The sequence below is a fragment of the Delphinus delphis genome, chromosome 9, assembly GCF_949987515.2.
Source record: "Delphinus delphis chromosome 9, mDelDel1.2, whole genome shotgun sequence".
Lineage (NCBI taxonomy): Eukaryota > Metazoa > Chordata > Mammalia > Artiodactyla > Delphinidae > Delphinus > Delphinus delphis.
Genome location: NC_082691.1, coordinates 19,421,198 through 19,438,408, shown reverse-complemented (window position 1 = coordinate 19,438,408; position 17,211 = coordinate 19,421,198). Strand labels below are relative to the sequence as shown.

Genomic DNA, 17,211 nt, shown 5'->3' with positions numbered 1-17,211 from the left:
AGTTGCGGCGAGCGGGGGCTACTCTTTGTTGCGGTGCGCGGGCTCCTCATCGTGGTGGCCTCTCTTGCTGAGGAGCATGAGCTCTAGGCAGGCGGGTTTCAGTAGTTGTGGCACGCGGGCTCTAGAGTGCAGACTCAGTAGTTGTGGCACACGGGCTTAGTTGCTCCGTAGTGCGTGGGATCTTCCCGGACCAGGGCTCGAACGCATGTCCCCTGCATTGGCAGGAGGATTCTTAACCACTGCGCCACCAGGGAAGCCCTAAGTTTTTTAATATAGTGTAAAAGTAAAGTTCCAACTTCATTTTCTTTTTCTTGCAGGTGGATAGCCAGTATCCCCAACACTTACTCGTTGAAAAGTTATCCTTTCGCCAATTGAATGATCTTGTCACCCTTGTCAAAAATCATCTGACCATATATATTAGGATTTGTTCCACTTTTTTTTTAAACGGTTTTACTGAGGTATAACTCACATACCACATAATTTATCCTTTAAGTGCACAACTCAATGACTTTTAGTATACTACAGAATTTTGCAACATTACACAATCAATTTTAGAACATTTTCATCACCCCGAAAAGAAATCCTAACCCTAACCCATCAGCAGCCACTTATTCTCCATGACCTCTGCCCCATCAACTTTCTGATTCTATGGATTTGCCTAGCCTGGACATTTCATACATAATGAATCATACACTATGTTGCCGTTTGTGACTAGCTTCTTTCACTGAGCATGTTTTAAAGGTTCATTCAAGTCATAGCATGTATCAGTCCTTCGTTCCCTTTTACTGCTGAATAATGTTCCATTGTATTAATATGCCACATTTTGTTTATCCATCTATCAGCTGATAGACAACTGCGTTGTTTCCATAATTTTGGCTGCTATAAATATCAGTGTAAATTTTCATGTTGGACATATGTATTCGATTCTCTTGAGTATATTCCTAGGAACACAATAGCTAAGTCATATGGTAACCCTATTATTTAACCGTGTAGGGAAAACCCAGACTATTTCCCAAAACGGCTGTACCATTTTAGATTCCCACCAGCAGGTCATGAGAGGTCCAAGTTCTCCACATCCTCAACAATACTTTTTTTTTTCTTTTTTGGCTGCATTGGGTCTTCGTTGCTACACGTGGGCTTTCTCTAGTTGCAGCGAGCCAGGTCTACTTGTCGTTGCAGTGGCTTCTCTTGTCGCAGAGCATGGGCTCTAGGTGCGCAGGCTTCAGTAGTTGCGGTGCACGGGCTCAGTAGTCGAGGCATGTGGGCTCTCGGGGGCACGGGCTTCAGTAGTTGTGGCTCACGGGCTGTAGAGCACAGGCTCAGTAGTTGTGGCACAGGGGCTTAGTTGCTCCACGGCATGTGGGATCCTCCCGGACCAGGGATTGAACCCATGTCCCCTGCTTTGGCAGGTGGATTCTTATTTATTTATTTTATTATTGGCCACGTTGGGTGTTGGTTGCTGTGCGCGGGCTCTCTCTAGTTGCTCCTCGCTGCGGTGTGCGGGCCTCTCATTGCAGTGGCCTCTCATGTTGCAGAGCAGAGGTTCTAGGCATGAGGGCTTCAGCAGTTGCAGTACGCAGGCTCAGCCGTTGTGGCGCAGGGGCTGAGTTGCTCCGTGGCATGTGGGATCCTCCCAGACCAGAGCTCGAACCCGAGTCCCCTGCATTGGCAGGTGGACTCCTAACCACTGCGCCACCAAGGAAGCCTGGCAGGTGGATTCTTAACCACTACACCACCAAGGAAGTCCCCCACCCATACTTATTTATTGTCTGTCTTTCTGATTTTAGCCATTGTACTGGGTGTGAAGTAGTATCTCATCGTGGTTTTGAATTGCTTTTTCCCAGTGATTAGTGATTCCTTAGTGATGTCAAGCATCTTTTTATGTACTTATTGGCCATTAGTCTATGTTCTATGGAGAAATGTCTACTCAGATTTTTTGCCCATTTTTAGGTTATCTGTCTTTTTGTTTTTGAGTCATAACAGTTCTTTAAATATTTTGGATTCAAGTCATTCTTCCACCTTTAAACTATAAACTGAGGTTTTTTTCTTTAGGTGGTCCTGTGGTGGTAACAGTGGGCTACTCTGAAACTAGGAAACATTCTTGTGTTTTACAAATTGTTGGTTAGGAATTCTGAATGGACTATATACTGACTTTATACTTGGGCATGTTAATGCAACTTTGGCCCTGAATAAATCTGATGTCATTTTCATTAGCTATTTTACATTATCTTTGGAGTGCAAAATTTACAGGGTCCCATGGCTGCTGTTCTGCCGAATTAGCTACAAATTCAATGGGTGATACAGTCTTCTCTTAAATATTCTGTCTCACAGTACAATTAGCATCTTCATTATCAATGTCCTCTGAACATTAGCAAGATTGAAAATATTATCTTTTATTATCTAATAATAGTGATTATTATTTATTACAGTGTTCTTCCTGGCAACATTTTTTTCCTCTGGTTAGTATATTCTAATTTTAATATATTACTTTCCATTTATTGAGCACTTCCTATCTGCTAGGCATAGAAACAGGTATTGCATAGACTTCATCTTACTTCATTTTCACCACCCCTGTGAGGTTGGTGTTATCCTTTCCATTTCACAGATGACTAATGTGAGGCTCAGAACTGAAATCTGACTTCAATGCCTGAGGGGTTTTGTTTTGCCTTTTTTTTTTTTTTTTTTTTTTTGGCTGAACCGCAAGGCTTGCAGGATCTTAGTTCCCCCACCAGGGACTGAACCCAGGCCCTAGGCAGCGAAAGCGCACAGTCCTAACCACTGGACTGCCAGGGAATTACTCCCTTCTGCCTGAGCTTTTAACCCTAACACTGCCTCAAAGAGGTAGAGGAAATACTACATGACATTTTTCATTTTGTGCTCTTAAAGATGCATGAACAAATGCAACTTCATGGAGTCAGCTGCTGAACCATGGACTGATTCAAGAAGAGCCCCTCTATTCTCAGTGCTGCACCTGACCAACTAGTGAGCCTGGGCAGGCTCCCTAAGCCGAGATTTCATCTTTGCTAAAATAAAGGATTTGAAGCACCAGGAAGAACATGAACTAAACCTCTCAGATCACTTCCAACTCAGACTTCCACAGTTCTAACTGCCAGGTGAATAATTATTTAGGTAACACAGTCTCTGCTGGACAGCAGGAGAGCATAAGTAAGTTTATAAACCCAAGTATTTATTGATGGCATTCCCACTCTAGCTCGCAGTACAGAGATTTCCTGTTATCTCAAAGCTAATCAGAGAGTTATTAAAATAAATTTTACTTGCTAATTGCACCCTATACCACTTTCTTTAAAGGATGGGGGAAGGGCAGGTACAAGTTTAAGAAACTAGGAAGCACTTGTTAACAGAGATCATAAACTACACCATCTCCTTCAGGCTACTTTGGGTCTGAGTTACCCAACTGCTACTGTTGGGTCACTTACTGAGCCAACATTTACCTGTAAAAAAGAAAATAAAATAGAATCTCTGGATGGGCTATCAGGGGAGAGAGAAAAACTTTACTTTTCAAGTTATATCTTTTTGAACTCTGATTTATTTTTTCACCTTGTGCATGTATTATCATAAAACAGAAGGAGGCTGTGGATCAGTTGGTCATCCAAAAGGATGAGACACACTGCTTCGTTTGGCTCAGATTTCCATTTTTTCTAGGAAATCTAGAAATAATTAAAAACACCACCAACAAAAAACATCCTGCTTCTTTTTTTTTAAGGAGAGAGCTCTTTTAGACGAAAGTTAAGAAATTAAATACAAACCTTCCAACTTGATATGTGGGGACGGCTGTGGTTCCAAACCTTTGCATTCCATAGTAGTTAATAAATCCAATCTCCTTGAGAGAGTTCATGGCTTGTTCCACTTGGTCGTCAGTTCCAGTAATATTTCTGTAGGGGCCCAAATTACCCAGAGAAAAAAATGTACAGGCCAACACATTCAGGGATGCATATCACAAGTGACATGGCTTGGCTTCTCTGCCTTTCCCTTGCCCCCTGCAGCTTTCTACCTCCTGAGGACACTGTCTTTTTAAAAAATTGTGACATATACACAACACTAAATTTACCTTTTTAGCCATTTCTAAGTATGCAATACAGTAGCATTAAGTACATTCACAACGTTGTGCAACCTTTACCACTATCTTCATCTTCGCAAATCTAACCTCCGCACCTATTAAACAGTAGCTCTCCATCTCCCCGCCCACACCTTATACCCCAGGTTACTTTTATTCTACATCCTACGTCTATGAATTTGCCTATTCTAGGTACTGAATATGAGTGGAATCATAGGCCGTCTTTTGTATTTCAAGGAGACAGCTTCTTTCCAAAGGTGGTGCTGAGTTTTTAGAGGGGTGGGCGTGTTGGTACAAACACTGCAGCTGTGTTTGCTCTCCCAGCCTCATTGGGCCCCACCCCGCCTTCCCGGCTGCCACGGGCATCTGCACCAGCTCACTGGGATTAACAACTGTTCTGAACAGACTCAAGGTGACACAGCAAGACCCTCTCTGGTCTGCATTCATACCCACAGCTCTTTACCTGAGGACAACAGTGAAGTGATTCCCTTGAAGCTCTCCCAATTTCAGAGGGTTTTTCTGATAGCTGAAATTCCCTAGTTTAAAGTTCATCAAGCACTTATTCAAGTGGGCAAGTCTTTGTGCAGTTATTCTAAAAAATACGAAATAAAAAAAGGAGCAGAAAGAGGGTCATGAGCTATCGCTTGGCTAAAATGGTCTAGGACACTTTACTACAGAAAACAGCAGCTTGAAATGAGACTACACACTGTGACGATAGAAAAGAAAGGCACCGCAGCTGGTGGGGTGAGCCTACCTTTCATTTGCCTCTGGAATGTTCCTCCAGCATGAGGACACCTGTTCCTATTGGAATGATGTAACCTGGGCCATATTTATATTCTTAGAGCCTCATGTTACTTACATACTGATAATGGAATAGTATCATCTGTGAAATTTTCTAGTTTTTGTGAGGGAAGAGGGGTGAGAAAGGGAGCAGAGAGCAATCCCTACAGGTAAAAAGATAGTTATTAAGCATTAAAAAAGTCATATTTTCATTTTTGTCCCTCAGAAAAGTATTGTAAACTCACTACAGAAAACTTGGAAAAATACAGAAAAGTACAGAAGAAAAAAAAAAATTCAGTTTCATCACCTGAAAAAAAAATCTGTTAATATCTAACTTTGAATTTCCTTCCATTCTTTCTTTCTTAAATTCATGTCAAATATATTTATATAATATTTATCTTTATCTGACTATATATATGTAGTCAGAATCCTACCATAATCTGTACCCTCCTGCTATCATTTAAATGGCATGATAAAATTTTCATGAAAAACTTCTTAACTTCTTTAATAGTAATACACATAGAAAAAGAAATACAGTACTGAAAGGCCTCTGTTCTATCTCTATCCCTCAATACCCCTCCCCACTGGCAGCCAACATTAAAAGTTTCTTGTCTATTCTTCTAGTAACACTTTCTGTACACACAGGTATACCTATTGTCTTCTCTCTTTTTGGAATTTCTTTGTAAGCTTTTAATACATATGTTATATATACAGAAAAGTGCACAGATCGTAAGTGTTCTGCTTGACGGATTTTCACAAAGTGAACACAACCATGTAACTAGCATCCAGATCTTCCCTTTCAAAAAACAATTTTTGTTACATTATAAATTGTTCAGCATCTTGCTTATATTCACTGAAAAAATGCATATTACAGACTTGGCTTATGCATACAGTCCTTCTAGAGCTGCCTCACTCTGTGTACAGCTTCGAAGAATGGCTGCTGCACTGCCTGGATCCTTTCTCTGACCTTTATCTGACCAGTCCCCTGTGATGGGCATTTAAATTGCTACCCATCTTTTGCTATTACAATCCATTCTATAACACATACCCTCGTATAGACTTCTTGGTGCATCTACATAAGTGAATGATTCAGACAAGCCCCTAGAATTAGAAGGCAGGGATCTTAAATTTTAACGCCTATTGCCCTCCAAAACAGTTACACCAATTCACACTCACACCATTAATATGTAAGTTCCTACTTCCTCAGGCCTGTGTCTCCTCACACAGGATGTTATAAACCTTTTTGAGCTCTGTCAGGCTGATAAGTTAAAAATGCTACCTTGGGGCTTCCCTAGTGGTGCAGTCGTTAAGAATCCGTCTGTCAGTGCAGGGGACACAGGTTCGAGCCCTGGTCTGGGAAGATCCCACATGCCGCGGAGCAACTAAGCCCACGCGCCACAATTACTGAGCCTGCGCTCTAGAGCCCGAGAGCCACAACTACTGAGCCCACGTGCCACAACTACTAAAGCCCACGCACCACGATGAAGAGTAGCCCCCCGCTCACCGCAACCAGAGAAAGCCCACACAGCAACGAAGACCCAACGCAGCCAAAAATAAATAAATTTATTTATTTTTAAAAAATGCTATTTTGATTTTTATCTGAATGCTTACTATGAGAGAAACTAAACATTTCTTCATTATCTTGACTGTGAAGTACCTGTTCGTCCTACTATTTATTTTTTTATTGGATTGTTAATATTCTTCTGTTTTCATATATTAAGGAAATCTACCCTTTACCACATAGCTTGCAAATATTATCTCCCATTTTGTGAGTTTATTCATAATATTTTACACTTTAGAAAATTTCCCAACTTCATGTTAAAAAAAATCAAACTGGAGAAAATTGGCAACAATATAACGAAAGGTCTTATACCTCACCTGTAGATTTACCAATTGCTAACCATTTCCCAGATTTACTTTACATATATTTCTAGATATATGAACACCCACACATTACACATATACGCATACATACACACATGCAGGTAAAACCTATGTATTTTTCTGAACCATGTGAGAGTGACCTGCAGACTAGGAACACCTCACCCCTAAAGTGACTGCAGTGTGTCTCCTAAGAACAGCAGGGTCTCCCACGTTTCTAACCACCAGTCACCCTCACAAAGCCAATGTGAATTCAAGGCCACTGCTGAACAGTCCACATCCAATTCACCCAATTCCCCCAATAACATCACTTAGATTTTTTTTTTAAACCTCCTTAAATTCAGGATCTAATCAAGAACCAGGACAATCATTGTTTCCTCACATTAAGATGCTCAGATTTTGGTGGGAATATCACGTAGGTGATGCTGTGGCTTTTTCAGTGTATCACAGCGAAACGGTACCTCTCTCTCCTTTCCCTTTTTTTAGTTGGTAACCTGTGGGGTGACATTTTAAAAATTCTGTGACTATCCTCTTCCCCCATAGTCTTTCATCCAACTGTTTAGGTACCCGAGGATAATTTTTTAGTATTTTTTTTTTTTCGCTGTGCTGCATGTGGGATCCCAGCTCCCAGAACAGGGATGGAACCCGCACTGCCTGCATTGGAAGCACAGAGTCTTAACCACTGGACCAGCAGGGAAGTCTCCCAAGGGTAATTGTTGGCTGAGGCAAATATTACTGTGTTGACTGCAAAAGACTGTTTTTCTATACCCACCATTCCTCCTATATTAGCTGGCGTTCTTCTACAAATAGGACTGTACAGTAAAAAATTTTTTTTTCATTTTCCCATTTAGGTTGTTAGATAATATAGAGCAGAGTTTTCTGTGCTATACAGTAGGTCCTAGTTGGTTATCTTTTCTTTTTAATTTTAATTTTATTTTGATTTAAAAAAATTTTTTTATTTATTTATTTATTTTTGGCTGTGTTGGGTCTTCATTGTTGCGTGTGGGCTTTCTCTAATTGAAGAGAGTGGGGACTACTCTTTGCTGCGGTGTGCAGGCTTCTCGCTGTGGTGGCTTCTCTTTGCAGAGCACGGGCTCTAGGCATGCAGGCTTCAGGAGTCGTGGCTTGCAGGCTCTAGAGCACAGGCTCAGTAGTAGTGGTGCCCGGCCTTAGTTGCTCCGCAGCATATAGGATCTCCCTGGACAAGGGCTTGAACCCGTGTACTCTGCACTGGCAGGCGGATTCTTAACCATTGTGCCACTGGGGAAGCCCTGGTTATCCATTTTAAATACAGCAGTGTGTACATGTCAATCCCAAACTCCCTAACTATCCCTCCCCCCTCCCCTCCACCCTGGTAACCGTAAGTTCGTTCTCTAAGTCTGTGAGTCTGCTGATTTTCAGTTAGTTGAAATTTAGTTAGTTGCATTTTAGTTAGTCGAATTTTTTCCAAATAGCTCTGGGATTTAAGTCTATTTAGGAAGGGTGTCCCTCGTCAGAGATTATTTTTTTTAAATAGTATCCCCAGGTATAAGTAGAGTACTTTTGCAGTTGTTGTTGTTTTTTATGAATTTATTTACTTATTTATTTATTGGCTGCACTGGGTCCTCGTTGCTGCGCGCAGGCCTTCTCCAATTGTGGTGAGTGGGGCTACTCTTGGTTGTGGTGGCCTCTACCGTCACGCAGCACAGGCTCTAGGCGCGTGGGCTCAGTAGTTGTGGCTCGCAGGCTCTAGAGTACAGGCTCAGTAGTCGTGGCACACGGGCTTAGCCGCTCCGTGGCATGTGGGATCCTCCCGGACCAAGGCTCGAACCCGTGTCCCCTGCATTGGCAGGCGCAATCCTAACCACTGCGCCACCAGGGAAGCCCCAGTTATTATTGTTTTAGAGTAAAAAGGGTACTTTTCCTTTTGTCTCCTTCTGGCCAACAGTAGTGACGTACTTTTCATCATGTCTCATTTACAGCAGTGCTGGCCTCCATGCTGTCCCTAACACACTAATCTTGACTTACTGGTCTTTTAAAGTCTACAATGGTTGTGGCAAAGAAGAAAAGAACTCTGGTACTGGAGTCCCAGGGGCTTTGACTGGCAGTTTCTGTTTACTCTCCCCAGTCAACTACTGATGCCCAAAGTGGCTCGTTTAGAGAGGAATGGGAGGAGGTCAAGTTCTCCCGCTCTGCTTTAAATTTTGGACTCTCTTCATCCTAGGCAACAAGGAGGTTAAGGAAAAAAGAGGGGAAAGCTGTTCACACACAAGTCAGTAACAGTATCAGCTGCTGCTCAGTGGCTTTGGTTCTGCATTTTAAATTATCAGCATACACGTATCTTTTGGCTTTTTGTCTTTTTTTAAAAGGCAGATTGAGGAGTATAAATACTACACCCAGGACCTGGTTACAAAAGATAAATATTCATATTACATCTATCTGTAATATCATATATCTCTCTCTCTCCATCTATCTTCGCAGTGACACTGTGGCTGATACCGCCTTTCAAATGGCTTTGTTAATATTTGGCAAAGCTTTGCCTCTTCCAGTGAAGACATATAAAAACTCAGGTAAGGAGTCAATTTAATTTTTTTTTTTCAGGTGGCTACTCAGTCATTTCAACAAATTCACTGACTCAGAACTTTTCTTTGGGACTTCCCTGGTGGCACAGTGGTTAAGACTCCACACTCCCAATGCAGGGGGCCAGGGTTCGATCCCTGGTCAGGGAACTATATCCCACATGCATGCCGCAGCTAAGAGTTCACATGCCACAACTAAGGAGCCCACCTGCTGCAACTAATAAATTAGAAAACAAACAAAACAACCAACACTCTTCTTTGCTTATTTTAAATGCTACTTGCTTACACACTAACTCTGTGGATATATCTGGGTCTGTAATTATTCTAATGCTACCCGTTTATGTGCCAGTATCATATTGCTTTAACTGCTATACTTTTTTGGCCATGCAACGCAGCATGTGGGATCTTCGTTCCCCAACCAGGGATCGAACCTGTGCCCCATGCCTTAGGAGTGTGGAGTCTTAACCAATGGACTGCCAGGGAAGTCCCTACTATACTTCTATAATATGCTTTAAAATATACTGAGGCTGGACAGCTACATGTAAAAGAATGAAATTAGAACATTCTCTAACAACATAAACAAAAATAAACTCAAAATGGATTAAAGACCTAAATGTAAGACCAGATACTATAAAAATCCTAGAAAAAAATATAGGCAGAACATGCTTTGGGCTTCCCTGGTGGCACACTGGTTAAGAATCCACCTGCCAATGCAGGAGACACGGGTTTGAGCCCTGGTCCGGGAAGATTCCACATGTTGCAGAGCAGCTAAGCTCGTGCGCCCCAACTACTGAGCCTGCGCTCTAGAGCCCGCGAGCCACAACTACTGAGCCCATGCGCCACAACTACTGAAGCCCGCATGCCTAGAGCCCATGCTCTGCAACGAGAAGCCACCGCAATGAGAAGGCCGCACAACAGAACAAAGACTAGGCCCGGCTCGCCACAACTAGAGAAAGCCTGCGCACAGCAACGAAGACCCAACGCAGCCATAAATTAATTAACTAATTAATTAATTATTTTAAAAGAACATGCTTTGACATAAATCATAGCACTGTTTTCTTGTGTCCATCTCCTAGAGTAATGGAAACAAAAGCAAAAATAAACGAATGGGATCTAATTAAACATAAAAGCTTTTGCACAGCGTAGGAAATCATAAACAAAACAAAAAGACAACAGACTGGAAGAAAATATTTACAAATGATGCAACCAACGAGGGCTTAATTTGCAAAATATACAAACAGTTTATATAGCTCATTATCAAAAAAAAAAAAAACCAATCAAAAAATGGGCAGAAGACCTAAATAGACATTTCTCCAAAAAAGACATACAGATGGCCAACAGGTACATGAAAAGATGCTCAATCTTGCTAATTATTAAGAGACATGCAAATCAAAACTACAGTGAGGTACCACTTCGCACCAGTCAGAATGACCATTAAAAAGCCTACAAATAACAAATGCTGGAGAGGGTGTAGAGAAAAGGGAACGCTCCTACACTGTTGGCGGGAATGTAAATTGGTAACAGCCACTATGGAGAAGAGTATCAAGGTTCCTTAAAAAACTAAAAATAGAGATGCCATATGATCTAGCAATCCCACTCCCGGGCATATACCCAGAGAAGATGAAAACTCTAATTTAAAAAGATGCATGTGGGCTTCCCTGGTGGTACAGTGGTTAAGAATCCGCCTGCCAAGGCAGGGGACATGGGTTCGAGCCCTGGTCCGGGAAGATCCCACATGCCGTGGAGCAACTAAGCCCGTGCACCACAACTAATGAGCCTGCGCGCTAGAGCCCATGAGCCACAACTACTGAGCCCGCATGCCTAGAGCCCATGCTCTGCAAAAAGAGAAGCCACCGTAATAAGAAGCCCGCACACCGGAACAAAGACTAGGCCCCGCTCGCTGCAACTAGAGAAAGCCCACGCACAGCAACGGAGACCCAACGCAGCCAAAAATAAATAAATAAATATATTTTAAAAAAAAATGATACATGCGCCCCAGCGTTCATAGCAGCGCTATTTACAAGAGTCAAGACATGGAAACAACCTAAATGTCTATTGAAAGATGAATGGCTACAGAAGATGTGGTACCTACATACAATAGAATATTACTCAGCCATAACAAAGAATGAAATAATGCCATTTGCAGCAACACGGATGGACCTGGAGATTATCATACCAAGTGAAGTAAGTCAGACAAAGACAAATATTATATGCTTTTACTTATATGTGGTAAAAAAATATATACAAATGAACTTATTTACAAAACAGAAACAGACTCACAGACATAGAGAACAAACTTATGGTTACCACAGGGGAAAGGGGGAAGAGAGGAATAAACTGGGAATGTGAGATTAACATACATACAATACTATATATAAAATAAACAACGTCGTACTGTATAGTACAGGGAACTATATTCAGTATCTTGTAAAAACCAATAATGGGAAAGAATCTGAAAAAGAATATATGCGTGTGTGTGTGTGTCTGTGCGTGTATATACATATATATATATATATATATATATAAGTATAAAACTGACTTTGCTGTACACCTGAAACAATGTAAATCAACTACACTTCAAAAAAAATAAATTAAAAAAAATAAAAACAGGTGGTAAGTTAGAGAAATCGATTACTATAAATCCAGAAATATCTTAGGGTGGAAAGTGTAGTTAAAATGTTTTACTAGTCTAAGCGTACAATTTACCCCACAGCAGAAATCATCATGAGAATGTTTCAATGAAAACATTTTAAAAATGAAAATCTATATGTATTTATACATATATTTTTTATTTTTATAGATATGTCATATATATATACTGAGGCTAATACCCCTTTATTAGTCACTTTTTCCAGAATTTTTATGGCTAGTTCTGTGTCTTTCCCACATTATGATCAGCTTGATTACACTGAAACATTCTATTGGAATTTTCATTAGTATCAGCACAAATTTATACATTTGTTCATTAGAGAACATTTATATGTATCCAAGAACAGGTTATAGCATTCATTAATTCAAGTCCTTTTACATCGATCAATAGCATTTCAAAGTTTCTTCATAGAGAGAGATCTTATACTTTACAAAAATCTTTGTTTCTAGGTATGTTCTTTTCTTTTCTTTTAAACTTTTTCTGTGTAAAAGAGTTTTTTCCATTATAATTTCTAATTGGCTCTCATCTGAATATTGATTTTTGTACATAATCTTTCCTATCTTGTATAACTTTCAGTCAACTCCTTGCGTAGAAACAATAAAATATCAGTAACAAAAACTGCAATTTGGCCTCCTCCCTTATAATTTTTACACCACTTATTTCTTAATTTTGTTTTTTGTATTACAGTATGCCTAGAACAATGATAAATAGTGGTAATAGTGTGGTCATCTTTATTTACTTTGTTCCCAGCTCTAATAAAATGCTCTAGTATTTCACCATTAAACAGGACATTGGTTTTTCATTTGAGACTTTCACACTTTGCCCTTTCCTTTAATAAAGAGCCTTTTTGAAAATTACAAATAATCTAATATGGTCAAAAATAATTCATCAATTGGAATTTACTTATTTAGCCATTCATTTAAGATTTTCCAGTTTGGGTCACCTGGGTTGTTTACAATTTTTCAAAATCACAAATAATGCTGCACAGTGTATCACTGTGCCTAAGAAAGCCGTTTTAAGTTTTTCTGAATTCAGACTTCCTCTGAAAAGACATCTACGCTGAGAACTACCAGAACAAAGAGTGTCTGTGCTTCACTTTGTTGAAAACACTTCTCTCTTTACTACTCTGGACTGTGCAGTGTTTTTCAGCCTTGGTCCTTAAGCACATTCCTGCTGGCTCTTGTTATGAGGAGCCATGTTCCAGCTTTGCCTGGAAATACAGGGGTTGGGAGGACCTGGATGCGGCTCCTGGGCCCAGGGCCTGCACGAGAGGCTGTTCTGCCCCAAAGTGCCTGGTCTATCAACCCAGAGCAGCTAATCATGGAAGCAGCCCCACAGAGGTGTGTGCCCCTGCTCTGCAGCCTCTGAATTTCCAACATTTCCAAAAGGGCACCACGTCCTTGACTTCAGATATGTAGGGACAATGGGAGAGCCACAGGGCATAAATTAATCCAGAAACAGTATCCTGGAGTCCAGGCAGGAGAGGATGGAGGTGAACAGAGGGAGAACCAGGAGGACAGAACCCCTCTTTGGTCAGCAACTACTGTTGTAGAAACGAATGGAATATTTAATAAGAGTCAGGAGGAAAGAAGGAATCAGATAAGCAACTTGGCAGCTCTGGAGAGAGCTTATGAAGACTGATGCCCAACAGCCATGAAAGACAGCTCTGTTCTTTTTTTTTTTTTTTTAAGTTGAGCTAAAATTAACATAACAAAAAGTTATCATTTTAACCATTATAAAGTGTACAATTCAGTGGTCTCTAGTATATTCACAATGTTATGCAACTGTCACCACTATCTAATTCCAGAACATTTCTCTCACCTCCAAAAGAAACCCTACACCCACTGACCCCATTCCCTAGATCTGCGGCTCCTAGCAACCACTAATCTACTTTGTCTCTACGGATTTCCCTATTTGGGACATTTCATACAAATATAACCATATAGTATGTGGCCTTCTGTGTATGACTTCTTTTATTTAGCATAATGTTTTAATCCATGTCATAGTATGTATCAGTACTTCATTCCTTTTCATGGCTGAATCATATTCTACTGTCTATTCTTAAATACACAACATATATTTCTGAAACCCACTAGCACAGCAGAAAGCAAGAGCTACACTCAGTTCTCAGTGGTGTGGGTGCCCCCTGAGAACTGATGGAATGAAGCTGACAATACTTTTCACGGTACTGTTCATAGTTTTAACTTTGATGATCCTGGATCAAGCTCTTCGGCTGTCAGTTCACAGCAATTCTGTGAGTAACTTGGGACGACCAAAATCTTGCGTTTAAACATCAGGAGCCAACCTAAGCAGCATGTTGCACAAAAAAGCCTTTATTAACAAAGCCAGGGAAATACTGGCCCAACTCAGAAAGGAGACTGGCAGGAAGAGGCAGGAAAAGAAACAAATCATGCTGAATGAGGCTGTTCCTGCTTGAGATCCTGTTAAAACTACTAGGTGACTTTGGAGAGTTACATGAAGCTGAAATGCTGCTTATCCGGAGGATTGATCAATTCAGCAATAATTAAAATCCTTGTGTGGCGGAGTGGGTTTATCCTGTCCACCAGTTCTCACGGGAAAGGCCAATCTGCCCAGCCCCACGTACCCATTAAGCAAACGAAGGGTGCAGCCTGCATCCGCAAGATAAGTGCTATGTGCTTTCCAAAGGCCAGCACTGAGGTGTCTAATATGGTTTCTTACTAAGTCAACAGGAAGATGATAAAGGCAGCAAAGGTCTATGAATAGAGCCACACTGTGATCAAGTATGACACCTGGTGGCTGACGAAGAAGAGAAATAAGTACCTTCACGCTTCAAAGATGTCACATCATAAAATGCAACAGAAAATAACGAGATGACATTTTTTGACCCTCAAATTAGTAAATTATTTTTTTCTTAGATCGTGATATGTGTCAGGGAGGATTCTGGAGAAGAATAAAGGTGATAAACTGGTACCACCTTTCTACAGGGCAAGTAAACTCTGCTAACAAAAACCTAAAACCTAGAATTTCACATTCCCTTTAAGGCAGTAATTCCGCTGCTAAGCTTATCTTAATGAAGTTATCACAGATGTGTGCCAAGATTTAACTCCCAATATGTTCATCATGGAACTGCTTATAATAGCAAGAAATGGGAAACTATGTAAACATTCAGAAATAGAACAGTAGTTCATAAATTAGGATGCATCCATATATTTAAATATCTTTTGCTACTTATTAACAGGGAAAGAGGTGCATCATTTATTGTTTGCAAGAAAAGAACACATTTAAAATAAATATTTCGGTTTATAAGGAAAAAAGAGTCCCCTACAAAAATATACCAAGCCGTAAGCAAAGCAATCTCTGAGGGAGTACAATTATGGTGGAACTTTCATTTTCTACCTAGTTCCTTCTGTGTTGAAAACAAATTGAACCAATCCTTTTTTTTTTTTTTTTTTTTGCGGTACGCGGGCCTCTCACTGGTGTAGCCTCTCCCGTTGCGGAGCACAGGCTCTGGACGTGCAGGCCCAGTGGCCATGGCTCACGGGCCCAGCCGCTCCGTGGCATGTGGGATCTTCCCGGACCAGGGCACGAACCCATGTCCCCTGCATCGGCAGGCGGACTCTCAACCACTGCGTCACCAGGGAAGCCCCTGAACCAATCCATTTTTTAATTTACGTGGAAAAATTCCCAGAGCTGGCCGGCCGGAAAGCACAGGAGTTGACTACAATGGTATTTCAGGACACCAAAGAGAAGGCAAGAACCTTCTGTGCCCCCCATCCAGAGCATGGAAAGCCCAAGCCCTCGAGTCACTGCTGGTACACTATTGTCAGGAGCTGCTGACGAGCCCATCACCCACAGAGGCTGTTTCAAATCTTCACACTCTTTTAAAGCTCCCTTCCCCACTCCTGCCCCCTACACTCTCAGGAGACGACCTCACGTTCCATGGATCTCAGGGAGAGAGAGACCAGGCCACCAGGAGAGAGCACTGGCATCTTCAGGTGTCTCCTCCCGCTCTCCCTCAAACACAGCGACACCACAGCACCACTAGTGAAGTCGCGGAGAGATGTTCTCACCCTGCCTTTACTATGACATCACGCCACTGTCCCAGGGTCAGTGAAGGAAAGGACCGGAAAATCCATTAGGATGCAACCGGGAGCTCAATCCTGACATTATCTCAAATGCATCAGAGGAGGGGTGGGAAAGGAGCCAGATGGCAGGTGACTGTGGAGCGAAGAGGAGGCGCCACCTCAACTTCTTTATGAAAAGATGGGAAAAGTACAAATACATACATGCATTTGTTTTCAGCGGGGATAGCAAGCATAGATGACTTTATTTTTCATGACAAAATTAACATACGGTAAACCGTACATACTCAAAATGTACAAGTTTTAACGTGAATGTTAAAACCCATGAAACCATCACCACATTCAAGCTAATGAACATCTGCATCACCCCCAAAGTTTTCTCCTGCCCCTTTATTTCTCCCTCCCACCACTCCTTACCTCAGGGGGTGCATGAGGACAGAAGCCTGAGTTTGTCCAACTTCCTCCTTTCCCTCTGACCTTCACTGAACTGACTGGGTTCAGGCCCCTGTCCTCCGCCCCAGCATATGGCGGTAGCCCCGATCTCCGTTCCATCCCTCTTGCTCACTGACAACCCCTAAGCCTGTCCCTACACACGACTCCCCCTGTTTAGATTAAGGTCAAGTCCAAGATCCTAACATGACCCTCAGGGCCCTTCAGGATCTGGACCGTGCCTACCCATCAAGCCTTATTTCCTGCTAAGCTCCCACAAAACTCAAACACCTGCCAGGTACCAAATATGCTATGCTCCCCAAATCCTTTCCAGTGTCTTTTCACAAGCTCTTTTCTTGGTGTGGAACCAACAACCCTAGACCCTCCCAGCCCTAGGAAACTCCTACCCATCCTTCTAGAATCTAGACCAGTGATTCTCAACCAGGGGCTATTTTGCCCTTCAAGGGACATTTAGAAATGTCTGGAGACATTTTTGTTTGTCACAATGCTGACATCAGTAGAGGGAATGCTACTGACATCTAGTGGGTAGAGACCAGGGCTGCTGCTAAACATCCTACAATGCACAGGACAGCCCCTACAACAAAGAATTACCCAGTCCAAAATGCCAGAAGTGAAGAGGCAGAGAAGCCCTCATCTAGATGCCATTTTCTGTGAAAACCTCCCTGGCCTGCCCCCCACAAGGAATGCCAAGCTCTGTCATCAGGTCTACCCTAATACCCCAAATATACCTCTATTTTAGCATTTATCTCACTG

General features: G+C 41.7%; 1 protein-coding gene across 2 annotated transcripts in view; it reads right to left on the bottom strand.

Moving 5' to 3' along the window:
* The window catches only part of PUS7 (pseudouridine synthase 7), a 57,372-nt gene that overhangs the window by 10,491 nt on the left and 29,670 nt on the right, over positions 1 to 17,211 (bottom strand). For both annotated transcript variants that reach the window (XR_009520593.1, XM_060020274.1), the window contains exons 8-9: positions 4,539 to 4,667; positions 3,768 to 3,893 (exon numbers count right to left, since the gene is read on the bottom strand). Coding sequence is in view for 1 of the 2 variants with exons in the window: in XM_060020274.1 (XP_059876257.1) it covers positions 3,768 to 3,893; positions 4,539 to 4,667 (255 nt within the window). In the remaining variant the exon portion in view is untranslated. The remainder of the gene's footprint in view (positions 1 to 3,767; positions 3,894 to 4,538; positions 4,668 to 17,211) is intronic.